Source organism: Abramis brama, assembly GCF_963993115.1.
Source record: "Abramis brama genome assembly, chromosome: 8".
In the NCBI taxonomy this organism is placed as follows: Eukaryota; Metazoa; Chordata; class Actinopteri; order Cypriniformes; family Leuciscidae; genus Abramis; species Abramis brama.
The window spans coordinates 8,786,647-8,814,424 of NC_139970.1; the positions used below are offsets into that span (position 1 = coordinate 8,786,647).

General features: G+C 43.7%; 2 protein-coding genes across 8 annotated transcripts in view; one reads left to right on the top strand and one right to left on the bottom strand.

Annotated features, from left to right (window-relative positions):
* Nucleotides 1–19,219, bottom strand: part of LOC311088927 (uncharacterized protein) — a gene marked incomplete at its 5' end in the record, with an annotated part of 42,424 nt that extends 23,205 nt beyond the window's left edge. The window contains 6 exons of one of the 5 annotated variants that reach the window (XM_084123309.1): nt 1,890–4,585; nt 15,890–16,025; nt 17,701–17,779; nt 17,904–18,020; nt 18,682–18,787; nt 19,062–19,219. In XM_084123309.1, the coding sequence (XP_083979435.1) occupies nt 15,907–16,025; nt 17,701–17,779; nt 17,904–18,020; nt 18,682–18,787; nt 19,062–19,219 (579 nt within the window). In that variant the 3' untranslated portion in view covers nt 1,890–4,585; nt 15,890–15,906. Of the gene's footprint in view, nt 1–659; nt 4,586–15,889; nt 16,026–17,700; nt 17,780–17,903; nt 18,021–18,681; nt 18,788–19,061 lie in introns of those variants that run through there. The other 4 variants (XR_014607587.1, XM_084123311.1, XM_084123312.1 and 1 more) reach the window with 4 other exon arrangements.
* Nucleotides 19,220–19,517: 298 nt separating this feature from the next.
* steap3 (STEAP family member 3, metalloreductase) lies at nt 19,518–27,761 on the top strand. 3 transcript variants are annotated; one of them, XM_084123306.1, is made up of 6 exons: nt 19,525–19,656; nt 20,743–20,892; nt 21,197–21,689; nt 22,722–23,249; nt 23,971–24,135; nt 27,015–27,761. In XM_084123306.1, exons 2-6 carry the CDS (start codon nt 20,801–20,803, stop codon nt 27,282–27,284), a joined length of 1,548 nt encoding a protein of 515 aa, XP_083979432.1. In that variant the 5' UTR covers nt 19,525–19,656; nt 20,743–20,800; the 3' UTR covers nt 27,285–27,761. The 3 variants fall into 3 exon arrangements, with proteins under 3 accessions (XP_083979433.1, XP_083979432.1, XP_083979434.1); XM_084123307.1 differs by lacking the exon at nt 20,743–20,892 and having other exon boundaries at nt 19,518–19,656; nt 27,015–27,732; XM_084123308.1 differs by lacking the exon at nt 19,525–19,656 and having other exon boundaries at nt 20,349–20,892; nt 27,019–27,178.
* The last annotated feature ends 17 nt before the right edge of the window (nt 27,762–27,778 follow it).

Below are 27,778 nucleotides of genomic sequence, written 5' to 3' on the forward strand. Positions count from 1 at the left end.
TATTGTGTCACAACATTTCGCAATACAAATAGTGTGGATAGTGACAGTCTGTATCGTGTATAGTTCACCCAAAATGAAAATTACTGTATTTGAAAAAATTCAAGTTTACAGAGTTTTAGTGTCAGCACTACATTAAACTACATTATTATATATAATGTTAAAAATCATGTATAATAATACAATAAGGAAATTTGTGTGTGCTGATAATGCCAAATGTTTTATGTTACCAGTAAAAAGTGGCCTATATTTTTTTTTAATATATCTAGTCAGTGACAGAGTCTAAGCATATTCATCTAAAATAATTCTGTATTTTCAGCTTCAGAATCATTATTTTTATTCTGGTGTCTCTATTGCCCTGTATAGGGTTACCAGCACAAGTCCAATTCATTTACACACCCAATGTAATACCAAATTTAGTATTTTAATCAACAGTACATTTTTTGATAATCTTTTATCATATATCTTGGAGTATCACAATAATATTGTATCGTGAGTTTAGTATCGTGATATGTATCGAATCGTGACATGAGGGTATCGTTACAACCCTAATCACAACACGTTGAAATGTCCTGTAACAGTGGAAATGTTCAAATACATTTTAAAAGTGTGACAACTAGCCCCAGTCTCCCTTGACAAGTGGTGTTGTGTAAGTGACGTACCATCTACTGACAAAAGAAGTTGAGCTTCTCCTCACAGTCTCTGTGTGTCCAGACCCTTGTTTGCTTGTCCAGGGCTCCACAACGAAGGTTTCTGGCAGGACACTGGGGCGGTCCCGTCTGAGACCAGGCCGTAAAGTCAAGATCATCTCCATTGACCCAGAACCACTCTCCAGCTAGAAAGCGCAAACCAGTCCACACATTTCCATTTTCATCCTGTGGGATTTGTCCTAAAGCAGAATTCATCCTGTTCATTGAGCTCAGACTCGCCAGATCATTATAATGTTTTCTGCAGTATTCCAGAGCTCCTTCCCAGCTCTCTTTCTGCCGCACCAGAACAATCTCTGATATGTTCATACAGAAGAAGGCATATTTCTCCGTGCATTCAGTGTCATGCAGTTTCTTATGACCTTTGTGTAGAAAAGCGCATTCATCATATTCAGGTTGTTTATTATTAGTATCCCAGTTAATTTGTGTTGCGTTTTCTCCTCCGGTCCACTTCCAGACTCCTGATATTTTGTGGAGACCAACCCAGGCATTAGAAGTTTGACCAACTGCATCTTCCAAAAATTGCTGCTCCTCGCTCTCACTGGTGAAGGTGGACAGGTCACGAAAGAAAGTTTTGCAGTGAAGTTGCGCAGAATCCCATTTCTTCTTCTCATTCACGAAGAAATGTTGTTTAATGAGCCCGGAGGAGAGTCCGTAGAGCTCCAGGATTAGGAGAACAGTGAGTGTCGTCTTCATCTTCATCCAGTGAAGAGGTTTCGTGATTTGTCAATGATCAGTTGAGGTGGAGGACAGAATTGTGCATGATGACACTGACTCTCTTTTACTTAAACTGACATACAGCCAATGACAAAAGAGTGTGAGTGTGTGGCCAATCACAGCACACAGTCAGAACAAACAAATCAGCTGCATTTAACCAATCAAATAAACCTCATAATATTTCTAAGAAAGAAACTGTGGGCAAGTCAAAACAAATACATGTGATTAAATGAAACAAATGAAATTAAATTATTTTTTCTTTAATTTACTTAAAATTTTTTAAACAATTATTTAACATATAATTTTATTGTGTCTGACCAATTTACTTAATACAGTTGTGTTATATAAGGGAGTTTTGTTCTAAGTTTTAAAGTAGCATTTAATAAAACCATTAGATGTCTAAATGTGAAACATGCTGTAGGCCTATATAGTTTGAAACTAAAGTTTAACACACAACTACAAACAAAACAAAATCACAGAAATATTTATTCATCACTAGATTAGACCAAGTAAACTTCAAACTCAACTGAACTAAAAAAAAAAAATTAAAAAAAATCACATATTTTGCAAAGCATCCTGAAATGACTTATTCTGTCATGTGACTTCCTCTCAGGTTCTCAGAATTATAGATCTAATGCAAATTAAAACTAGGAAAACAAATCATGAAAACTATCTAAACAAGCATTTAAGCATTTGCCTGTGAAAATAACTGGAACACAATGCAAACATTTAATGCAAACATTCTCTGGTAAATCCACAGACGGTGACCTCTCAACCAAGGATAAATTACCTGCCTAATTATTTGACATGCTTTTTTACATTTATTCCTTTAGCAAAATATTTTGTCAAAGCAACTTAAAAAATGAGAATAAGCAGAAGAAATTAATCAAAGAGAGACAAGTAGTGCTGAGAGAGAGAGAGAGAGAGAGAGAGAGAGAGAGAGCAAGTGTGTGTGTGTGTGTGTGTGTGTGTGTGTGTGTGTGGACAATCATTGATTCAAAGTTTAGTTTTGAAGCCAGCTGTGAAGCTGTGTGTAAAAAGGGGCATCAACATTTGTTCTTATTAAGGAAACTGCAAATTTCAAAATTGACAAAACACTGTTGATTCTGTTTTATCATGCTTTTATCGAATCAGCTTTGTCCTTTTCTTTGGTGTCCTGCAACAAGAATTTCTCTTTAAAGAGCCGCAACTCTGTCAACCAAATTGTGAAATGGTCCAGTAGGTTGATAGGGGAGCCGCCACTTAACCCTGCTTCACTGACTGTACACCAGCACTTGTGTTGTCTATTGTATTGTCTATGATATGTATGAGAAACAGCCTGAACTTGTTCACCGAAACCTAATTTACCTATAGCTATAAAATAAAGGAACCTGGACCTGATTAATGACTTGTAGATGTAAATCTCAAATTATACAAATTATACAGGTGTGGCGAGCAGGACGAGGTCGAGGGCCGTGGGAGGACGGCGCGAGACCGGTGGCGTAATTATGATGAGCCACACCTGTGAGACGCACCGGTCTCGCATATCTCACGGAGGAGCGGAGGCATAAAGGAGGAGCGACGACAGTGAAGAGTGAGAGAGGACAGGCCTGATTTTTAGTTCATGTGTTGTTTCTGTTTGTGTTGCCAGCAGTCGTCCGTGAGGGGCTGCTGGCTTTTACTTTCATTTTTGTATTTGTTTATTTATTTATTAAAATCTTTAAATGTTCGCCGGTTCCCGCCTCCTTCTTCCCGTAACATCTGAACTTCGTTACACTGGTGCCGAAACCCGGGAAGAGGGAGGGACACGCTGTCGGAGAGCCCTCGCTGCTGGGAGGAATCGCGGTGCTGAGGAGGTCGGGCAGCACGAGGGAGCGTCGGCCGCCGATTGCTGCCCGAGGCGATGGTGCTGGAGCGATGGAAGATCTGGTGGGACGGAGAGCTCGACACCGTGCTCCTGGATCGAGGAGGGGTGGCTGCCGTCAAGAGGGAGCGGAGGAGTCGCTCCCGTTCGCCGTGGGCCGGAGCCTGTTGCCGTCGGCCATGATGGGGGCGGAGCAGGGAACGGGAAACTCGCTGCCGGCTGCCCTCGAGAGGAGTCACCGCCGGCCGCCAGGAGGCGGAAGGGCGTCGAGCCGTCCCCCAACGAATGTCCAGTACCATCGCATGGCACCGCGAGTGACTCTCAGCTGTTTGAGGACCGAGCGGCAGTGTGTCCGGGAACCGGATCAAGAATTTTTTTTTTTTTTTTTCCTCTCTCCCCTCTCTCCTCTCTGTCGCTCCTCATGCTTCCGTCTCCTTTCCTCTCGCCTCGTCTGTCCATACCCCCAGGTACCGCAGCCGCCATGATTGGTCCCCCCGGGGAGGGGGGGGGGGGAGTAGGCGCAGCCTCGGGAGTACCCCCCGGCCTGCGAGGGGCGATGGGGGTATGTGGCGAGCAGGACGAGGTCGAGGGCCGTGGGAGGACGGCGCGAGACCGGTGGCGTAATTATGATGAGCCACACCTGTGAGACGCACCGGTCTCGCATATCTCACGGAGGAGCGGAGGCATAAAGGAGGAGCGACGACAGTGAAGAGTGAGAGAGGACAGGCCTGATTTTTAGTTCATGTGTTGTTTCTGTTTGTGTTGCCAGCAGTCGTCCGTGAGGGGCTGCTGGCTTTTACTTTCATTTTTGTATTTGTTTATTTATTTATTAAAATCTTTAAATGTTCGCCGGTTCCCGCCTCCTTCTTCCCGTAACATCTGAACTTCGTTACAACAGGCAAAAGCTGAAATGAAGTAGCATGCATATTTGCAATACATTTCCATTTGGGCTCATTCTCAGAAAATACCATCATGTGTGTCCCAGTGACTAATGATATAATGACAGGAAAATTAACTTACATTATTTGAATAGTAATAACAACATATAATAATTTTCATATTCTGAACATGGGAAAATCAATAAATGCTGATGTCATTGTCAATTCAGTCTTTGTCATTCATTGGTAAACAAGTTCACATTTTACATGTAGTATTTAAAATACATTAGGTGTACTACTACTAGAATCTTTTTTTTATGTGGTGATCCAGATGTGTGCGCAGGCTGTTTATGGGGGAAGATTATGTCGCGTGGAGCTGAACTGGGTACACAGTCTGTCGCTGGTAGATTCAGTAAAGGTAGGAGAAGAGGAGAGACCACTGCCTGCAACACACACACAAAGAGAGAGAGAGCGAGAGAGAGAGAGAGCGAGAGAGAGAGAGAGAGAGAGAGAGAGAGAGAGAGAGAGAGAGAGAGAGAGAGAGAGAGGTATATACACTTTATTGCCAAAAGTTTTGGGACATCTGCCTTTACATGCACATGAACTTTAATGACATCCCATTCTTAATCTGTAGGGTTTAATATGGACTTGGCCCACCCTCTGCAGCTTTAACAGCTCCAACTCTTCCGTGCACTGGTGTGCAGTCATGTTGGAACAGGAACATCCCCAAACTGTTCCCACAAAGTTGGGAGAATGAAATTGTCCAAAATGTCTTGGTATGCTGAAGCATTAAGAGTTCCTTTCACTGGAACTAAGAGGCCAAGCCCAACCCCTGAAAAACAACTCCACAGCATAACCCCCCTCCACCGAACAACCCCGCACCATAACCCCCCTCCACCGAACAACCCCGCACCATAACCCCCCTCCAACAAACAACCTCACACCATAACCACCCCCCCCCCTCCCCCCCCCCCCACCGAACAGCCCCACACCATAACCCCCCCTCCACCGAACAACCCCACACCATAACCCCCCCACCACCAAACAACCCCACACCATAACGCCCCCTCCACCAAACTTTACACTTGGCACAATGCAGTCAGGCAAATACCGTTCTCCGGAAACCTGTTCTGTGGAGTGACGAATCACGCTTCTTTGTCTGATGGGTGAGTCTGTATTCGGCAGATGCCAGGAGAACATTACCTGCCTGACTATAAAGTGGTGTATAAATTATGGTGTGGGGTTGTTTTTCAGAGGCTGGGCTAGACCCCTGTCACGATCGCACACACGAAGACAAAAGTAGATCCAATAATGCAGCTTTTATTTAAGGGTAATCCGTATTCATACATCCAGTCCAGGCAATAGGTCAATATCCATATAAGTAATCCAAAAACAAGAAACAAACAGGAACACGCAAGACTAACCTCAGGAAGTGGTGTGAACTAAACAAGGACTCCGTAACAAACACTTCTTCTTTTTTAGGGTTTATCGGCAGCTTGCATCCATTAATGTTGCACTACCGCCATCTTCCGGATTTATTTTCCTTTCATGTCCATTTACATCATATTCTTCTCATCAGACCTGTTCTTGATAAAAAAAGAAAATATTTCCTCTGCTTTGTTCATTCTCCCCACTTTGCAGTATTTCCCTCACTCCTGTCCCTATTATTCCAACTTTTCCTAACTCTTCCATCATATTTTTCCTCTGTTCTTCATATTGTCTGCAACTCAACAACACATGCTCTATAGTTTCTGCAACCTGACAACAACCACAAAAACCAGTTGGGTGCTTTCTTATAATGTGTAGTGTGCTATTCAAATTACTATGACCTATCCTTAATCTTGTCATAACTATTTCTTCTTTTCTATTCCCTCCCCTATTCTTCACAACCCCTACTTTATTTTGAATAGCATACAAATGTCTCCCTTTAGTTTCCCTGTCCCACTGATTTTGCCATTCTCTAATGGCTTCTTTCCATATTATACTCTTTCCTTCAGACTTTTACAACTTAATATTTACTTCAATATTCTCTTTTTTAACAGCTTGTTTAGCTAACTTGTCCACTCTCTCATTACCCACAATGCCAATATGAGCAGGAATCCACATCAGTTGAATCTCATAGCATTTTTCCTTCATTCTTGTGTACATTATCAATATTGAATACAGTAAATCCTGATGGCTATTAGATATACCAGTCATGAGACTGTATAAAGCTGACACTGAATCACTTCCAATCAAAGCTTTTTTAATTTTGTTTTCCTCAATCCATTCTAATGCTATCATAATAGCGTATAATTCAACTGCATACACACTCAGATCATTTGTTGTTCGTCTGCTTATCTCACCTCTTTGATTAAAAATGTAAACTGCAGATCCAGTCTTTCCTGTTTCTGGATCCTTTGATCCATCTGTATAAATCTGAACATACTCTTTATATTTAAAATCTATATCTCTATAAAATTCCGCTGCCAGATCTGTACTATTACTTACTGCTTTGACTCGAAGTAACTTAAAATCAACTTCCATTGTTTCTAGCTTCCATACCGGTGTATCAGGCCATGTTACTGTTGGGCAGAATTCCTTTTCATATACTCCCAATTCTCTCGCTGCCTCATCTCCTATCCACCCAAAACTGAACTTTTGTGCTCTCTCCCTTTCCCAATTATCTTGTAGTATTCTTTTAGTTGGATGATCTCCGTGTCCTTTTAGATTTACCCAATAATTTACTAGCAATTGTTTACGTCGAATGTTCAATGGCATTTCTCCCGCTTCCACCTGTAGAGCACACACTGGTGATGTTTTAACTGCTCCTAAACATAATCTCAGTGCTTTAGCCTGTATTACATCAAGCCTCCGAAGTACAGACTTGGTTGCTGATCCATATGCCACACTTCCATAATCCATCCTTGATCTTATTAAACTTACATATATATATTTCAGTGACTTATAGTCTGTTCCCCATTCTAGTCCTGTTAAACATCTCATTATATTTATTACTTTTTTACATTTGTCTTCTACATTCCTAATATGTTCTACCCATGTTCCGTAACAAACACTAACACAGACAGGGTTTTTATACACACAGAAACTAACAATGATAATGGGGAACAGCTGGGTGCAATGAACAGTGATGAGTACAGACAGGATTGTGGGAATTGCAGTTCATGAGTGAGTGACACCGTGAGGGAAGGGGACATCTAGTGTTTACCCAGGGAACACAAACCAGACACTGTGACAACCCCTTACTTCCAGTGAAGGGAAAGCTTAATGCTTCAGCATATCAATACATTTTGAACAATGCTATGCTTCCAGCTTTGTGGGAACAGTTTGGGAGATTCTGGACTATTCCAGCATGACTGTGCTCCAGTGCACAAAGCAAGGTCCATAAAGACATGGTTGGATGAGTTGTGTGAAAGAACCTGACTGGCCCACACAGACCCCTGACCTTGACCCCATCCAACACCTTTGGGATGAATGTGAACAGAGATTGAGAGCCAGGCCTTCTCATCCAACATCAGTGCCTGACCTCTCAAACGCTCTACTGGATGAATGGCCAAAAAATTCCCACACAAACATTCCAAAATCTTGTGGAAAGCCAGACGAGTGAAATCTGTTATAGCTATGAAGGGAGACCAGCTCCATATTAATGTCCATGTGTTTATAATGTCATGTCATTGGTCCAGGTGTCCCAATCAGGGGCGGGTCTACGTGGACCCTATAAGATGTCTTGTGATTGGTTCATTTTACGGCCAATCAGTTCATAGACTCTACTGAAGTGCGCGATTCAAAGAAGTGCAGCGCCAGAGAAACAACGGTCGTCGCAGTCGCGGACTTGGACTTTTACTTTATCTTTATCTTTATCAAGTGTGGGAAGTCAAGACACACCAAACAAAGAGCTGGTAGGTAACCTTTATGTATGGTTTAATATGTTTGTATGGTTTTCTCAGATCAATGTTTTTACCCCGTCCGGCTCTGCTCGCGTTGGTTGATTTCCAATGTTCAGTCAACGTTTAATAAAACACAATAAAAGTAAAATTCGCTGGGCGCTATCAAACAATACACACTGTCATGGTGATTTGCATATTTTGTATCAGTTTATTTTATGACAGTGACCACATAGCAAGATTGCACCAAATGATAATATGCACAGAATGTTCCAAAAAACTAAAAAATAATAATAATAATAATTGTCTGGTGACACGTTACTTGTTAATGCATGAGAGTAAGTCAGTTAGATAGTCAGTTAAATTGTCAGGCGGCAGGCCTAACTTAGTCATTTACACGTGAAATGACATGGATGCATTCTGTGCATTTCATTCACAATTTGAAATTTTTTGTTGAGATTGAGAATAACAGACACACATAAGTGTTTCTTTTGAAGGCAGGGAAGAGAGCAGTGCCAAGCCATGAAAAGAAGTAAAGATATAGGGAGTTTCTTTCAAAGTACTCTGTTGATTATTATTTTACTGTATCTGAAGATAATTCAGCTGTAAGTGACCTGTCTGAATTTGAAGACCACGAAGAAACTTTGTGTCAGCATAGGTCAGGGGGTGATGGTGACAGACCTCAGGCACTACATGCCAACATCTCCACAGATCGCATTCTGCCAGGACCACATGGTATGCTCCAGGTTTTTTTTTACTGACATATTTCTAGAAGGTATTGTCTAAATGGGTGTTAATGATGAGCTTGTGTATTATAATTAAATTCCTAAAACCTTAAAAATGACCGATTGCCTTCATATTATTGAAGGGTCTATGGTTATGTAACTAACTTTCATTCAAACTTAATTTGCAGAATCAATTGTATGTATTCTAGGTTGATTTAATTGACAAACTACACCTTCTGCACTGATAATTATTTTAATTATTACTCATTGTTTAAATTGATTGAGGACCCCTGGTAGGCTAGTCATCGCTATAAGAAGACCATTCTCTTTATTTGCAGACATTTCACAGTCTCGGGCAGCAGGACCAACACAGCCGCACTTGAAGGTGTTCCCTCGAACCATGAAGGGCAACCGGAAAAGAGCTTTCAACAAAATGTGGTACACACAACACCAATGGCTGGAGAATTCTGTAAGCCGAGACTCTTCATATTGTTTTCCGTGTCTACACTTTTCTCTCCCTGGTATTCAAGAGACTTCATTCACATCATCACTGGGCTATTCTAACTGGAAGAAGGCAATGTATAAAGATGGAGGTTTCAGGGGACATGAAAAATCTGAAAATCATGTTAATGCCATGATAGCATGGAATGAACACAAAAAAATAATCTTGACAGACACTTCAATGTTAATGTCACAGTGTCTGGTTTGAGTTCCCTGGGTCACCACTAGATGTCCTCCTTCCCCACGGTGTCTGTCACATTCTGAACTACATTCCCCACGATCCTTGTTCTTCATTGCACTCAGCTGTCCCTTGTCACTAATCATTGCACTCAGCCAATTCCCCATTAGCATTGTCATTTCCCTGCGTATATAACCCTGTATGTTTTAGTATGTGTCATGGAGTCCTTGTAATTATCACGCCACTTCTGAGTTCTGTTTCTAAGTCTGTTATTGCCCGTTGTTTATGTTTATGTTTATGTTTATGTTTGATTGCTACCCTGGTTATGACCTCTGCCTGGACTGGATTTTGAGTAACGGATTTCCCTCATTAAAGATACTTACTGCATTTGGATCTTCTCCTGTGTTTCCTAGTGTGGATCATGACAGAAGGACTCCGTCACACACAAAGATCCAGCGGTATGTTCGCCAACTTCTCTGCCCCAGCCACCGAGTGGGAGAGGAGAGAGCGTTTTGAGGGAACCCATCTAGTCATTTTTCGTGGGACTCGGGGAGGTCACAGAGGAGTGGTTGGTCGAGAGGGAATCCAACACCACTCTCCACCATTGCCCCCCTTCGACTCTGGGCTGGTGAGGGACGGGTCGGAGCCACCGTCTCGCCATTGTAGACGGAGAGGGGGTAGGAGACGCAAGTCTGTCAGTCCGGAGACTGATCTCACCCCAGAGGTCGTGCCTGTGCAGCCCGTTATCATCCCAGAGGCTGTCCCCGTGCAGCACGCTGTCATCCCAGAGGTCGTGCCCGTGCAGCACGCTGTTGTCCCGGAGGCAGTGACCGAGCAGCCCGCTGTCATCCTGGAGCAGCCCACCATCAGTCCTGCCACGACCAAGAGAGCTGTCTTCCTGTTCCACGCATTGGCAGTTCTGCATGCATGGAGGAAGCATGTCGTCCCGGAGGCCGTGCCAGAGCAGTCCGCTGTCGTCCCGAAGGCAGTGCCCGAGCAGCCCACTGTCGTCCCGGAGGTCGTCCTGGAGCAGCCCACCATCAGTCCTGCCACGGCCAGGAGAGCTGTCTTTGGGTTTTACGCATTGGCGGTTCTGCACGCTTGGAGGAAGCACTTGAGTACCGCCCAGCCAGAGACTGTTCACGTTACGTCTGCCCAGCCAGAGACTGTTCGTGAGCCTGTGTCTTCGGACAAGATGGCCGCCGCCGAGCCTGTTCACGTCACGCCTGCCGAGCCTGGGTCTTCGGACAAGATGGCCGCCGCTGAGAGTGTTCACGTCACGTCTGCCGAGCCTGTGTCTTCCGACAAGATGGCCGCCGCCGAGCCTGTTCACGTCACGCCTGCCGAGCCTGTGTCTTCGGACAAGATAGCCGCCGCCGAGACTGTTCACGTCACGTCTGCCGAGCCTGTGTCTTCGGAGAAGATGACCGCCGCCGAACCTGTGTCTTCAGACAAGATGGCCGCCGCCGAGCCGGTGGTCTCTGTTCCTGAGCCCGTGGTCTCTGTTCCTGAGCCGGTGGTGTCTGTTCCAGTTCCTGAGCCGGTGTCTGTTCCAGTTCCTGAGCCGGTGTCTGTTCCAGTTCCTGAGCCGGTGTCTGTTCCAGTTCCTGAGCCGGTGGTGTCTGTTCCTGTTCCTGAGCCCAGATGAACTGTCACTCCCTGTCATTGCACTCAGCTGTCCCTTGTCACTAATCATTGCACTCAGCCAATTCCCCATTAGCATTGTCATTTCCCTATGTATATAACCCTGTCTGTTTTAGTATGTGTCACGGAGTCCTTGTAATTATCACGCCACTTCTGAGTTCTGTTTCTAAGTCTGTTATTGCCTGTTGTTTTGTTTGTATGTTTGATTGCTACCCTGGTTATGACCTCTGCCTGGACTGGATTTTGAGTAACGGATTTCCCTCATTAAAGATACTTACTGCATTTGGATCTTCTCCTGTGTTTCCTAGTGTGGATCGTGACAGTTAAATGCCCTTGATAAGAAACACCAAGAAGTAGTCGTACCTACATTAAAAGGCTGAGGTACTTTTGTTTACTGCAACGCAAAACATTTCACAAAGGGGACACCTTGAGACCGATGCATCTACATCTCCTGGAGTCCGTGACGGGAAGGTGGAACAGGTTCAGAAGTACGGACTCCAGGATGGTGGCAGGACAGACAGAGGAGGAGGTGATCACGAAGGTGCAGACAGAACAGGGGACCATGGTGGCGCAGGCAGAGCAGGGGACCAAGGTGAAGCAGGCTGATCAGGGGACCATGGCGGTGCAGACCCTTCAGGTGGCCATGGCGGTGCGGACCCTTCGGGTGGCCATGGCGGTGCGGACCCTTCGGGTGGCCATGACGGTGCGGACCCTTCGGGTGGCCATGGCGGGGACGACTGATAGCCCCCCCCCCCCAAAATTCCTTTGGGGAAATATCAGGCTTTAACACTGGACTGGAAGAGGCAGGGGGCGAAAGCGGCTCTGGGCTGGACAGGACCAGTGATGAAGGTGGCTCTGGACTGGACAGGACCAGCGGCGAAGAGGACAGCGATGAGCGATGAGGGCTCTGTGCTGGGCAGCGATGAGGGCTCTGTGCTGGGCAGGACCAGCGGCGAAGAGGGCTCTGAGCTGGGCAGGACCAGCTGTGAAGAGGGCGTTGAGCTGGGCAGGACCAGCTGTGAAGAGGGCGTTGAGCTGGACAGGACCAGCTGTGAGGAGGGCGTTGAGCTGGACAGGACCAGCTGTGAAGAGGGCGTTGAGATGGACTGGACCAGCTGTGAAGAGGGCGTTGAGCTGAACGGGACCAACGGTGAAGGCTCTGTGCTGGTCGGGACCAGCGGTGAAGAGGACTCTGTGCTGGTCGAGACCAGCGGTGAAGAGGACTCTGTGCTGGACGGAACCAGCGGTGAAGAGGACTCTGTGCTGGACGGGACCAGCGGTGAAGAGGACTCTGTGCTGGACGGGACCAGCGGTGAAGAGGGCTCTGTGCTGGACGGGACCAGCGGCGAAGAGGGCTCTGAGCTGGGCGGGACCAGCGGCGAAGAGGGCTCTGAGCTGGGCGGGACCAGCTGTGAAGAGGGCGTTGAGCTGGACAGGACCAGCTGTGAGGAGGGCGTTGAGCTGGACAGGACCAGCTGTGAGGAGGGTGTAGAGCTGGACAGGACCAGCTGTGAGGAGGGCGTAGAGTTGGACAGGACCAGCTGTGAGGAGAGCGTTGAGCTGGACAGGACCAGCTGTGAAGAGGGCGTTGAGCTGGACAGGACCAGCTGTGAAGAGGGCGTTGAGATGGACTGGACCAGCTGTGAAGAGGGCGTTGAGCTGAACGGGACCAACGGTGAAGGCTCTGTGCTGGTCGGGACCAGCGGTGAAGAGGACTCTGTGCTGGTCGAGACCAGCGGTGAAGAGGACTCTGTACTGGACGGGACCAGCGGTGAAGAGGACTCTGTGCTGGACGGGACCAGCGGTGAAGAGGGCTCTGTGCTGGACGGGACCAGCGGTGAAGAGGGCTCTGTGCTGGACGGGACCAGCTGTGAAGAAGGCTCTGTGCTGGACGGGACCAGCGGTGAAGAAGGCTCTGTGCTGGACGGAACCAGCGGTGAAGAGGGCTCTGTGCTGGACGGGACCAGCGGCGAAGAGGGCTCTGAGCTGGGCAGCGATGAGGGCTCTGTGCTGGGCAGAACCAGCGGCGAAGAGGGCTCTGAGCTGGGCAGGACCAGCGGTGAAGAAGGCTCTGTGCTGGACGGAACCAGCGGTGAAGAAGGCTCTGTGCTGGACGGAACCAGCGGTGAAGAAGGCTCTGTGCTGGACGGGACCAGCGGGGAAGGCTCTGTGCTGGACGGGACCAGCGGGGAAGGCTCTGTGCTGGTCGGGACCAGCGGTGAAGAGGACTCTGTGCTGGACGGGACCAGCGGGGAAGGCTCTGTGCTGGACGGGACCAGCGGGGAAGGCTCTGTGCTGGACGGGACCAGCGGGGAAGGCTCTGTGCTGGACGGAACCAGCGGTGAAGAAGGCTCTGTGCTGGACGGAACCAGCGGTGAAGAAGGCTCTGTGCTGGACGGGACCAGCGGGGAAGGCTCTGTGCTGGACGGGACCAGCGGGGAAGGCTCTGTGCTGGACGGGACCAGCGGGGAAGGCTCTGTGCTGGACGGGACCAGCGGGGAAGGCTCTGTGCTGGACGGGACCAGCGGGGAGAACTCTGTGCTGGACGGAACCAGCGGCGAAGAAGGCTTTAAGCTGGACGGGACCAGCTGTGAAGAGGGCTTTGAGCTGGACGAAGCCAGCGGTGAAGGCTCTGTGCTGGACGGAACCAGCGGCGAAGAGGGCTTTGCGCTGGACAGGACCAGCTGTGAAGAGGGCTTTGAGCTGGACGGAACCAGCGGTGAAGAGGGCTTAGTACTGGACGGGACCAGCGAGGAAGAGGGCTTTGTGCTGGACGGAACCAGCGATGAAGAGGGCTTTGGCTCTGGCTCGGGGAGAACGACACTCACAGACTCTAGTGGGCAGGCGACTGGCTCTGGCTCTGGCGGGCAGGCGACTGGCTCTGGCTCTGGCGGGCAGGCGACTGGCTCTGGCTCTGGCGGGCAGGCGACTGGCTCTGGCGGGCAGGCGACTGGCTCTGACTCTGGCTCTGGCGGGCAGGCGACTGGCTCTGGCTCTGGTGGGCTGGCGACTGGCTCTGGCTCTGGCGGGCAGGCGACTGGCTCGGGCTCTGGCTCTGACGGGCAGGCGACTGGCTCTGGCTTTGGCTCTGGCGGGCAGGCGACTGGCTCTGGCTCTGGTGGGCAGGCAGGATAAGCGGGTTTGGCTGGGCTGATTTTGTGTGAAGCATACTTGCAAGCTCTTCGGACGGACATCAAAGGGGGATCAATCAACTTGGATGTCAGATCAGCACTGTTAGAGACCAGTTTGCGAACTTTGGGCCAGACGATCCCAACCGGTGGCTGGTTTGATGGTTGGCATGGTGGAGATGGCTGGAGATGGTGGTTGAGTGGCGATGTCCTCAACCTCACCTACGGTGAAGTTAGAGCCACTCAACCACAGCACATGATCCAGGTACTGGACAAACGTGCCTGGGATTGACGCCGCTGGAGCTTGCTGGTACAGACTATCATCCAAACCGCCCCAAAACACAATTTTTAGGACATCGTCTGTCCAGCTTACCCCATTAGAAATTTCCAGGAATCCAGCGACATAATCCTCGATAGGGAGACCGTCCTGAAAACAGTGGATCAAACGATCGGCTGTGGTTGATAGGAAGCGGCCAACTTCCATGTCTTTTGGGGCTGGTTCTTCTGTAGTATTGGTCTGGTCTTCTGTCAGGGATCACAGAGGATGCAGACAAGTTGGTAAGGTTAACGCTTTTATTGCAGATAGTGCGGAGATGCAGATAGAAGGTGAGTAACAGCAACACAGAATAACAGTTAATGCTTAGCTGGTTGGTAATGTCTTTCTTTCTCTCTCTCTTGTAGATGATTGCGGGTTGAAGGCAGACGAGGCAGGCAGGACGGAACGGAGAGGATGTGCTGCAGGTAAGTATCCAGGTAAGTGTGAGGGTGTCTGTGAGTCATGTAACGACGTATAGACGAGACCAGACAAAGAGTGAGTGACTAAGTGTTGCATATAAAGGTGAGCTGGTGATGGAATCCAGGTGACGGTGATTACTAATTAGAGGAGAGAGGAGAGTGAGTGCAGGTGTGCGCCAAGGAGGATTCTGGGGAGTGTAGTGCAGAGACAGAGGAGGAAGACAGACGGTGGATGTGACACTATCCAAAATGAAATTCTTGAATGTCTGTCAGATATGGTACGGGAAAGCATCATCAGTGAAGTCAAGGAAAACAAATATTTTTCCATCATTGTAGATGAAACAAAGGATTTAAAAAAGAAAGAGCAACTGTCATTAGTACTTAGGTACTATTATAATGGTGCAGTCCATGAAAGCTTCCTTGATTTCAAGCAAGCTACTGAGCTTGATGCAGAGGGACTCACTCAAAAAATAATACAATCCCTGGAGACGTATGGACTTGAGTACAGGTCAAATCTAGTGGGGCAAGGTTACGATGGGGCCTCAGTCATGTCAGGGAGACACTCTGGAGTTGCAGCAAGGATTAAAGCTAAAACAAATCACGCTTTTTATGTGCACTGCAACGCACATTGTCTTAACCTCGTTCTCGTTGACTCAACAAAATCAGTGCCTGAGTCTGAAACCTTATTTTCTTTGCTACAGAAATTGTATGTGTACATGTCAGGCTCCTATGTGCACCAGAAATGGCTCTCTGTGCAAAAGGAAATGTATCAAGGTGCCCCAAGAGAGCTACAAAGGCTCAGTGACACCAGGTGGGCATGTCGGTACCAGGCTTGCAAAAACATTAAGGACAGACTGCCTGCTGTATTGCGTGTGCTACATGATATTGATGTGGAGAACAGAGGAGAACGCTCTGTGGAGGCACGGGGTTTACTTGCCCAACTGGATCTTACCTTTATCGGAACACTTGTCATCTTTTCAAAAGTCCTTGGAGAGGCAAAATTCCTTGCAGACATGCTTCAGTCAACGTCTCTTGATTTAGCGAAGGCCATGGACTTAGTTGAAGCATTTCAAGACACCCTCCAAGACCTAAGAAGTGATTCATCTTTTGATGAAATCTGGAAAGACACTGTAGACACTGGAAAGCAGTGCAATGTTGCAGTAGAAACTGTGGTGAAAAGACCACAAAAAATTAGTTCTAGATTGAGCGGGTCAATTGTTGAATCCACTGTTGGACAGCGGAGGTGTAAGGAAGGAGACATGGAACTGTTCAGAAGTGGTATATTCTTCCCCATTCTGGACTGTCTGAGTGGGGAGATGCAGAGGCGTTTCAGTAAGTCAAACTGCAGTATAATGCAAGGTATACAAGCACTGAACCCTAAAAGCAGAAACTTTTTAGATGAAGAGACCATTTTCAGCTTTGCTAGGATTTATGAATGTGATACTGATGACATAAAACATGAACTGCATCAAGTGAGGAGGGTGTTAGAAAGGAAATTCCAGACTGGAATTGAATTGTCTAGTCTCCTAGAGTTTACCATCTTCCTTGAGCCATACAAAGAAGTGTTTTATCAGCTTTTTCGTTTGTGCTGCATAGCTGTGGCCTTACCAGTCAGCAGTGCAAGTTGTGAGCGCAGCTTCTCTGCACTTAAGCTCATAAAAACACATTTACGCACTACCATGACTGATGACAGACTCAGTAATCTTGGAGTCTTAAGTTTTGAGGTGAGGAGAGCCAAATGTCTTGACTTAGATGATTTTGTTAGACGGTTTGCCAGTCACCACCGAAACAGAAGAATCCAGCTGTTTTAGTTGAGGTCTGCCTTCTTTCTTTTTTGACTGTTTTCCTCTCTTTATGCTACTGTTTTTGTTGTTTCTAAACTAAAGACTGTTCTTTAATATATTAGCAGAGCACAATGTAATGGTTCCATATTTTATTTTTAAACTGTGGTGTTTTCATTTGAACTGTTACAGTGCTAAAACTTTAACTCTGTGTTACTCTGCTTTTTTGTAAATTAATCTGAAAGAAATGTTGAATGAAACACTATGATGTTTTGGCCAAACCATTTGAATTATTACAGTGGGGGGAATTTTATTTTTATTTATTTATTATTATTTGAAAGAGATTGTGAATAAAACTACTGTATATTGTAATGGCCAAACTAATTAAAAGAAAATAGTTGACATCGTTTCTGCTTCTGGGTTTTTAAAATTGCTCATTATTAAAATTGCTTTTATTTTATAAACTTGTTAGTTTTATGAAAACACTAAAAATAATAAACACTGGCTCTCAAATTTAACTTAATGGATACAGGGATGACAAAAAAACTAAATTAATCAAAAATGTGCTTTATTACTACATTTGTTTACAAGTAACTTTATTCAAGTAAAAAAAAAAAAAAAATCAATAGGATTTACGTAATATACTGTAGAGTTTAGCTTTTTTTTTTTTGGTCACTGGCGGCCACCCCGTTTGGAGGCAGTGCCCCAGCATGGCCCCCCCCACTGAAAATGCTCTAGACACGCCCCTGGTCCCAATACTTTTGTCCATAAAGTGTAGTTTAATCTACAGCACAAACTTCTCAAGATTTATTTGGAAAAACAAAAAAACAGTGTGTACATTTCTAAGACTTCCTTTAGAAACAAATGCTAATGCTTTTCTGATACTATGGTGTACAGCAACTGTAAAGGCTTAATTGGTCAGTAATGGTATTAAGGGCTAAAACAACATTAGCTGTGTTCACCCTCAGTTTCTCTCACTTACCCCTCATGAGGTTGTACATGTTCAGGTAGTTTGTTCCTGAGTCTAAAATGGCATACCAGCTACGAGAGATAGATCGGCCCTGAGGAGAGATTTAATGCTTCCATTAAGATTGTTGTCATTATTACTGTCAGGACATTCCCAAACAACTGGAAACACAGCATGATAATAGAGTGTGTCTGCTTTAGGAAGAAAGATAATGTCACCTGAACATCGCAGGTGTCTGGGTCTGGACTGCTGAGGTTGAAGGTTATGTCATCCACAAACCTCATCACAGGAGTGGTGTGTGTAGCAGTGATGTCCTCTGCATTAACAGACACCAGCTAAAGATAGGAAACAAAATTACATGTAAGTGGCAATTACCACAGTTGGAAGCAGGGCCTTCATTGAAACTAGTGCGACTGCACCAAAACACACACACACACAAAAAAAGGTTATAAAAGGTTATGAAAGTGCTGTCATTTGCTGTTGCTTGGTCAAATTTTGCAGTCGTTTTAGAATCTGCAGTATTTTTGTGTGAGAACGTAAAAGTTCTCTGCACAGATTTTCCTCTTGCTCAAGTTTGTTTATGCAAATTTGCGGTGCTGACCAACAGAAAGAGAACTGTGAGCTTTGATTCAAATATATACAATTGACAATAGACAATGGACATTTTTTTGCCCATGCAAAATTTTGCTGACATGTAACTAATGTGAGGGCACCTTGTTGGGATGTATTATTACCATGGTTTGAATTGGTTTCATGTTAATACTACAGTAATTTTTGAATAACCTTGGAGTATCATGTAAATATCCTAGTGTAGGAATATGGTAAGGGTACCACTATTTAATGTGAGCTGGATTCATATTATTTGATGATATATTAATTCATTTTATACAAAACAATTGCATATAATTTACCCATTACAGCTTCCCGGCCCCCCTTTTCAGTCTTTTCTTTACAGTATATTCATGTGAAGAATATAGAATTCTATATTTCACTCACAGAATAAAGGCATCTTTGGCTCTTCCCATGACATGTTTCTGTTGACCACTCTTTAATCTGGTTGACCAAGAGAGAGGAGACGTCAAAGCAGGCAATATCAAGTTTCCTAAAATAAATAAATAAATAAATACAGGTTAATAAGAAAAATAAATAAAAATAAGTATATTGAACAAATACTCAAATATGCAAATAATAGCTTATTTAATAGGCATATCATAGGTAATTTAGAAAAAAAATATTCAATGTAAGAATTTAAATAATATGTTTACAGAAATCAGGAGTCAGCAAGACACATGCAGATATTAATTTAAAAAATGTGATGATTTTCTGTATCTGTGATTGCCAAGTTGGCCTATTGCATGACTACTGCTGTCCCGTACCACTCAACAGCGCACTGCGCATGGAGCGGCCCGGCCGCCAACGCGCACAGTATCCCGATCCCGAGAACCAGCGCCGCGAGCACGGACACACACACCACCATCGTGCGCGTGCGGCTAGAGCTGCACGAGGAGTGAGAAAACGCCTCGCCTGAGCTCATGCTCGCGTTATCGCGGCCGCACAGATGTAGGATCCAGATCAGCTGGAAAAACAATATTAGCTCCACCAAGGACGGCCGAGGTGCCACACTTTACATGAGAGGCCTATCTTATGCATTACAATCCCGTTCAGTAGCTTCCTATCCTAACACAGGAGCTCACAGCAGCAAAACGGAGCGCAACGGAATGGAAGGGGTTTCGAGACGTCATCTCAGAATGATCACTGTCGGACCAATCTGCTGTAAACTCGATTTACGCAACGCGCCGCGCCGCAACGCTCCCCTATGTTCTATACAGATAGCGAATGAATGATAAGGAATGTATTTTTCTGCACGGTCTCGTATCTCTATTGCACAGTAACGGAGGCTCGCACTGGTTATACAGTCCTGGAACAGCACGGCACAGTCCAAGAATCGCCATAAAAAGTTATTTGACAGTGGTGAGTATATACGCGTTAAATCATATAGGCTAGTATAATGGACTTAATGAAATTACCGCTAAATAATGATGTAAAGGTATGTAAAAGTTACAGAATGTTATTTGTCCTGAGTAATTGAGCATGTTCGTCTATAGCACCCCTTTTAGCAGAAACGAAACTTGCTGACAACTCATTTGAAAGAACAAAAATAGAAACTTCTAACATGCTCAAGGACGACGACTATAATAATAAAAATACTAACAACAATATCATGTCACCAAAATATTTATTTTAAATAAACAAAACAACAGTCCACTCATCTTTATAGGCAAATCAGTCATGTAAAATATGGGTAATTATGACATTTATCATGAACATATTTTGTTATTTTTTTTAACAATAAACATTAAATAACAAATAAAAAAAACACACACACACACACACACACACACACACACAAAAACAGTGTTGAATGGTTGAGTTTAAATTTAGAAAATGGACAGAGTATACTTAATGGATAACTATATATATATATATATATATTCCTGTTTTGCTGTAGAAAGGGAAAACATATTGTTAGAGAATTTATGGAATGATAATCATTTTGATATGGGGACATTTGCACAAATATTTTGGTTACACTTTGTCCCTGTTACAGTGTAAATATACTGAGTGATAACTACATGTACTTACTATAGGGTTAGGTTTAGGATAAGGGTTTAAGGTTACACTTTATTTTAAGGTGTCATTGTGACAGTGTAATTATATATTTAAGTACTGAGTAATATTAAGCAACTACGTGTACTTAGTATAGGATTAGGGTAGGATTAGGGTTTGGTTGAAGGTTAGTTGCATGTAATTTAGTGTTATTCTTATTTTAATGTCACGACACGCACACAAAGTGGTAAGATCCAAGTACAGCTTTATTGGGGTAATCCGTATTCGTAATCCAGTCCAGGCAAGGGTCAAAATCATACAGGCAATCCAAAAACAAGAACAAAACAAGAAACAGACGAGAAACAAGAAAGAACCGACCTCAGGAAGTGGCGTGACATTAAACAAGGACTCCGTGACAAACACTGAAACAAACAGGGTATATACACACAGATACTAACAAGGTGACGGGAAACAGCTGTATGCAATGATCAGTGAGTGACAGAACAGGATGATGGGAAATGTAGTTAAGAGTGAAAGACACCATGGGGGAAGAGGACTTCTAGTGGTTACCCAGGGAACACAAATCAGACACTGTGACAGGCAAGTACATGTAACATATATAACATGGACACTGTAAAATAAAGAGTTACCGGGGTTTGTTTTGGGTTAATTGCATGTAATTATGCCTAATTTATAGTTATTACTATAGTAAATACATGTAACGTGTAACAAGGACACAAGGACAAATAAAAGTGTTACCAATATTTTTATTGCAATGTAAAACAAGTTAATTACACACAAGTATTAATGAACTTATTCTAATATATCTAATATGCTTTAAAGTTTATTGGGACAGCAGTTTGAAATGCATAATTATATAATTTCCTCACACTCTGCATCTCAGGTTGATTATGGCAGAAGATCTGACGACTCCCTTGCTCTCAGACTCTGAAGTTCCTGCTGATGCACCGGCTGTGTGTCTAACCAGCCCGATGGTGGCCATACTCGGCTCTGGAGACTTTTCTCGCTCGCTGGCTGAGCGGCTGCTAGCTTGTGGTGTTCGAGTGGTGGTCGGGAGTCGGTGTGTGAACCGCATCCCATCAGGACTGTTCCCTGATGCAGTGGAGTTGAGGAACCAGGAGGGGGCAGCATCACAAGCAGGGTGTGTGGTGTTTATGGCCTTGTTCCCTGAGCATTACCGCTCCCTGCTGGGACTACAGTCTGCACTTGCAGGGAAGGTGCTTGTGGATGTAAGTAACGCTGCAGAGATGAATATCCAAGGGCCTTCCAATGCGGAGCGACTAGCTGAGCTGTTTCCAGACAGTCTGGTGGTCAAAGGATTTAACACGGTTTCAGCCTGGGAGCTGCAGACTGGCGCTCATGATGGAAGCAGACAGGTCAGGGCTGCTGTTGTGCTATCTGTATCTGTTGAAAACTAGCGCAGGGTTATTTTAACTCTATGAGCTTTTACACTGAAAAAAAGTGTGTTAGATTTACATGATTTAATATTGTACATCGGCCCCACATGAACCAATTAAGTTAAACAAACATAATTAGTTTTTTTTGCCACTTACAATCAAAATTTTGACATTTGGGCATTAGCGTATAGCCAGCGACCTATGTTTCCGAATTTCCCGAATTTTATGTTTTCCCGGTGGTTTCGTCTCGATCGGACTAACGGTTTCAAAGATATTCGCAAACATTTTTTAAGCTCTAAATCACAACGTTGCACTAACAATAAGGCAAAACCTAGAATGTTTGGTATCATTGGACTCGGCAAGGATTCAGGAATATAAGGAGATGACTCCCGTGAAAATAAATCAACCACATTTAAGGGCATCATGCCGATTACCCATACCAAGTTTTGTAACGATACGTTCATGCGTTCATAAAATACAGCATTTTAGTACAAAATTCAAAATGGCCGTTATGGGAAAATTGGATATCATACAACTCGGCATGACACCCCAGATCTAACGAGACCACTTTTATGATTTTTGGACAAAAAAGTTATAAGCAAAAATAGCCATTTTTTTGTATCTCCGGACCAGTAGGTGGCGCTGCGCTGAAATGCAGCATGTCGCCTCAGGTCATGCTTGTGATGACATTGTACCAAGTTTGGTCTGAATACGATAAAGCGTTGCGGAGATACAGCCTTACGTCTGTTTTCGCAAGCGCTACGTAAAATTTGTTTGCATCGTATTAGAGATGGTTTGACCACTCAACTTGAATTCCAAAACTTTTTGTCTGCATGGTCTGAAGATGATCTGGTTAAATTTTCTTGAAAATCGCAGCAACCGTCTAGGACGAGTTTGAAAAAGTTGGTTTTCGGAAAATTCAAAATGGCAAAAAAAAATTCATGATGGAAAATGACGTAATTTTAATAATTTAAATGACATAAATTTTCTTTGTACCTTTCACTGCTGTAGGTCCTGATCTGCAGTAACAGTACAGAGGGGAAGAGGAAAGTTGTGGAGTTGGCTCGGAAGATGGGCTTCCACCCGGTGGATATGGGCGGCTTGTCTGCTGCCCGAGAAATTGAGGTAGCATCATTGCACCTATTCCCATCTTGGAGTGGCTCGATCATTGTCACCTTCCTCCTCTTTTTCTTCTTCTATGGCTATGGCTTTCTGCGGGGAATTCTGCTGCCGTTTCTTGCACAAGGACACAATGCTTTCTACCGTCTCGCCCTCGGTCTGGTGAACGAGAGCCTGCCAGCAGTGGCCCTGGTGACCCTGGCACTTGTTTACTTCCCAGGCTTGTTTGCTGCCTGGTTGCAGCTCTGGAGGGGCACCAAATACCAGCGTTTCCCATCGTGGTTGGACAACTGGTTGCAGCGGAGGAAACAACTGGGCCTGTTGAGCTTTCTGTGTGCAGCGTTGCATGGTGTCTACAGTCTTTGCCAGCCGCTGCGCAGTATTACACTCCACAGGCTCGTCAATACTGCCTACAGACAGGTGCGCAAACAAAAAACAGCCTGAGAGTAAAGATCTTGAGATGTTTAGTGCCTAACAAAAGCAGGTAACACTTTAGAATAATGGTCCGTCATTAATAAGTAACTATGCAGGAAGTAATGCAGGACTGATGAGTAGCACTACATTAACACTTCAGCTACTACTATTAACTAATATAGAAACAAGCTTAACTAATCAGTAAGTAAGATAGAATTTAGGACTAAGATAGTTCCTTATTAGGTTACCAATAATTACATAATGAGATTGGCATCATTAAGAACTAATAGGTAATTATGACAAATTATAAATAATAACTTATTACGTTAAAGACGTTAGCAATTGTCTTATTTTACTCTCAACATGGTCATAAAATGCATCTCTAATTACTCAAGTGTACTCAAGGACTACTAGTGATCTGGACCATTATTTTAAAGTGAAAAAGATGTTTTTTACTTTAAAATAATGGTCCAGATCACTAGTAGTTCCTGCATAGAAGCTAGGTACTTGAGTAATTAGTGATGCATTGTATGACTATATTCAGATATTATTTACAGATTAGTTAAGATGGTTTTTATATTAGTTAATAGTAGTAGCTGAAGTGTTAATGTAGTGCTACTCATCAGTCCTGCATTACTTCCTGCATAGTTACTTATTAATGACGGACCATTATTCTTAAGTGTTACCCAAAAGCATAGTGTATGCTATGTTTTGTCTGACATATCAGGTTAAAGCAGGTGTAGAGGAGCCCTGGGATGAGCTGGGAGTTTGGCGATCTGAGCTGTACCTCTCTTGTGGAGTGTTGGGTCTGGGCGTCCTCTCTTTACTGGCCATCACTTCCCTTCCCTCAGTGGGAAACACCCTCAACTGGAGAGAGTTTACCTTTGTACAGGTGAGCCCATGCATACCATACAGGTGTTTCCCATCCCTGCTCCTGAGGCACATTAACAGGACACATTTGGGATCAAGGCGGGCATACCCAGTGCGATTTTAGCAAGGTTACCAACTCACACTGTACGAGTAGATCGCATGCGATGTAAAGCCAAAGCTCACGATTTTATGTGCTCACACTATAGAGGGTATTAAATAGAGGGTATGCGCTTGACGTCACCGTTGGCCGGAGAAAGCTCTTATATTATTGCATAATACTTTCATGTTTAATGGGTTATTTAAAAATATTCTAGAGATAAAGAATGTTTTTGAGCTGTTTAATTGACAAAATCTAATTAAAATTATCAATGAATTAAAATTGATTAAACTAAATCCATAAAGTGATCCCATGATGTAAAAGGTTCTGTATAGAGGATATGCGCGTGACGTCACCGTCAGCCGGAGTGACTGCGGTTACACTCACTGAGTGGCAAAAAGGCTGAGCTGCAGCATTTGTTTTCAGCGTGAATGCCGTGAAAAACACACAAAACACATCTAAAATGGGAAAGAGCTTTGAGATTGACTGTAAAACTAGATTTGACAAGAAATCTGAGGTATAGTTTTACAGACTGCCGAAAGATACAGAACAGAGAAGCAAATGAATCGCTGCAACTCACAGAAACAACTGGATCCAGGCAGAGAAAGGGGGAATTGCAGTTTATTATTCTGTGTCAATATGCTGAGTTTAGGGGTAAAATCATACCCTATATATTATATTTTTATATATTGTATTGACAACTCATAAATTAAATATTTACCATCGTATATTCGGCATAATTGGACGTTTTTAAATAAACACTGACAAACAACTATACAAGTTTTAAGGCTGGACGATATGATGATATATATAATATTGATATAATATCTGTTATCCGGGAGTGACGCGCTGCCAAGATGGCGACGGCCAGCTCCGCCCACTTTAGGCTTCAGAAATGCTCTTCAGAAACCTACGAGTGACGACACAGGACAGGTCAGAACACAGCAATAATCAGTCATCACTGAAAACTAAGAGCAGGTTAATCTGGACATGATGCTATCCAGTGTCCACAGGAATCAGCTGCAGTGTTTGAGGTTCAAGTTTTCCCTGGTGTCTGCGCACACAATAAATGGGCGGGCAGTATGCTAATGTTTCGTCTGGACGTCACAACGAAACGGCTTTTGACTCGTTTTAAACGATTCATTTGATTGACTCAGAGTCGACTCTTACTTTTGAAAGACAATAACTTTATATACGGTGCACTTTCAGATTTAAAACTTTGCAGGATGTTTTCATTCACTTAGAGCTGTTAGGGGAGCGCGGGGCACAACGTAACACGGGGCTAGTTGTAACACACTTGTTTTAAATACTTCCACACATGCTAGGATGACAAAACTTGGTGTATTTACTAGTTGCCATATCAACACTATATAGAGAAAAAATTGCGCCAAATTTTTTTTTTTTTTTGGAAGATATCCATAGACATTTATTAAACCATAGCAAAAGTAAATTTCTTACTTAAGTTAATTTTTCATCTCTATTTTTTGTGTTTATTTAATATTAGACAAATCTGATATTATTTTAATCTCCAATATGTTATTTAACAGTTGAAATAGTTTTTTAATGCTTCGCTAACTAGCAGAAGACACTAGCAGGGTTTAAATCCCAGTTGTGCAGGCGGGGCATGTTGTCACACTGTGTTACAATGTGCCCCTATTAGAAATATGCTATTATATTCTATAGTTTTATTAATTTTATTGAGAAAACGTGAGAAAAAGGTGAATAAAGACTGAGCGTCAATGTTCAGAAATTACTAATTATTTATTTGTTTTGAACTACGTTGTATAGCTGTGTGTTTGTAGTCAAAACTCAAAAATTGCCATTATTTTAAATGAAAAAGTTTTTTAATTGTATTTTATTTAGAAAATATTTTAGTTTGTCTTGTATATTTTTTTTATTAGATCAGCTGTCATATGGTCATGTTACAATGTGCCCCTCACGTTACAATGTACCCCACCTATGGGGCATGTTGTCACATTTCACTTCCATTATTTCGGGGTATATCCAGAAAAAAGTATATACTGTATTAATAAAACAAAACCACATAATTGTACTAGACGTGGGAAATTAATGTGGGAAAAAATAAATACTCTGAACCATAAGTAGATTTACTCAAACTGAGAAAGTAAAAAAGCGTTACTTTGTGCCCCGCTCTCCCCTACACACTACATGAAAGGTCATTTTCAAAAATCCATAATAGGGGCACTTTAAGATTCTTTTAAATCTTACACGTTTACTTCCACAAGCCGTCACATTTCTGAGCTGGCAGCAGGAATCTCTTATGTTAATTGAGAACAAGAGACGTTTAAAACTCAAAGGCAATTTTAAACGTTTAAAACTCAAACGTTGTCAATCCACGTCAACTTTTTGGATTTCTTAACGGTAAGATTCTCTAAAGTCTGCATCTTTTACATCCTCAATATCAAGAACACATTTGAAGCGTCCTCTGTACTTGCGTTTTGGAGTATTTGAATCAGTCTTTCACAGTTGATGATGACGTAGAACGAGAGCACAAGGACGCAAGATCGCACACTAATGCATAGTGAGAAATGGACTGGGTCTCCAGGGGCAGGGTTGAACAACTCCAAAAATATGGTTGTTACATAGTGGAAACCTGGTTCCTTAACTACCAAAGTACATGCTGCACAATCGTGCATTAATTGATTGATAGTTGAATGTAAATGTACATAATTTTAGCATTGTCTTTGATTTGCATGCAAATGAACATTCAACCTACAAGCACAAACACAGCCTTTGAACATTTACTAAACTTGAACTAAGTTTTGTCTCTCTTCTTCCTTCAGTCAGGTTTGGGCTACATTGCTCTGACTCTGTCCCTCATGCACACACTCTTCTTTGGCTGGGATTTTGCCTTTCACATCGAGGCGTATCCGTTCTACATGCCACCCAGCTCCATGTTGGCAGTGGTTCTGCCCTGCATTGTTCTGGTGTGCCGTGGCTTTCTGCTGCTCCCATGCATCTCCACCAGACTGGCACGAATCCGCCGCGGATGGGAGAGCAAACGCAACTGTCCAGTTTTACAGACTCACCATGTGGCGGATAATGGAATATAAGGAGGACTTTTATTATAGGATGAAGTGATAAACGGATATACAGTTGGCAGTACAGTGGTCAACAGTTTAAATATGCAGGTTAAAACATCTAAGGGCTGAATATAAAGTGGAAAATGTTTCTAAAGTATTTTAAGACTTGTCAAAATCTCTGACTAGTTTAAGTCAGCCTTACCTGAAAGTGATATCGTGCTGAGGTATTCTGGCCTTAAATAACTCCTGACTCAACTTTTCCAAATCACTGAATGGACTTAATGTGTGCCTTATATTATTACCAAATCCCAAAACTTCAGTTGTTCCTACTCTGGGCCAGTTACTGTGTAAACTCCATCTGCAACAGGGAGGCCTACATTTAACTGAGTACTAATAATGACAAAAATCGCATTGCATTTAATGCAAGTAAACTGTTGTAAACAAAGCCTGTGTGAAATTACAGTTTGTAATTAAATGTAAAGAAAAAAATATTTGAATGTCTGTTTATAAACACACACAAAAAA

Bases quoted from the DNA above. Each gene is read 5' to 3' on its own strand.
- steap3 (XM_084123306.1), top strand. From the start codon at position 20,801: ATGATGGGAAATGTAGTTAAGAGTGAAAGACACCATGGGGGAAGAGGA. The intron at 23,250-23,970 runs GTGCGCAAACAA...CTGACATATCAG, and splicing joins TCAATACTGCCTACAGACAG to GTTAAAGCAGGTGTAGAGGA. The intron at 24,136-27,014 runs GTGAGCCCATGC...TTCTTCCTTCAG, and splicing joins GAGAGTTTACCTTTGTACAG to TCAGGTTTGGGCTACATTGC.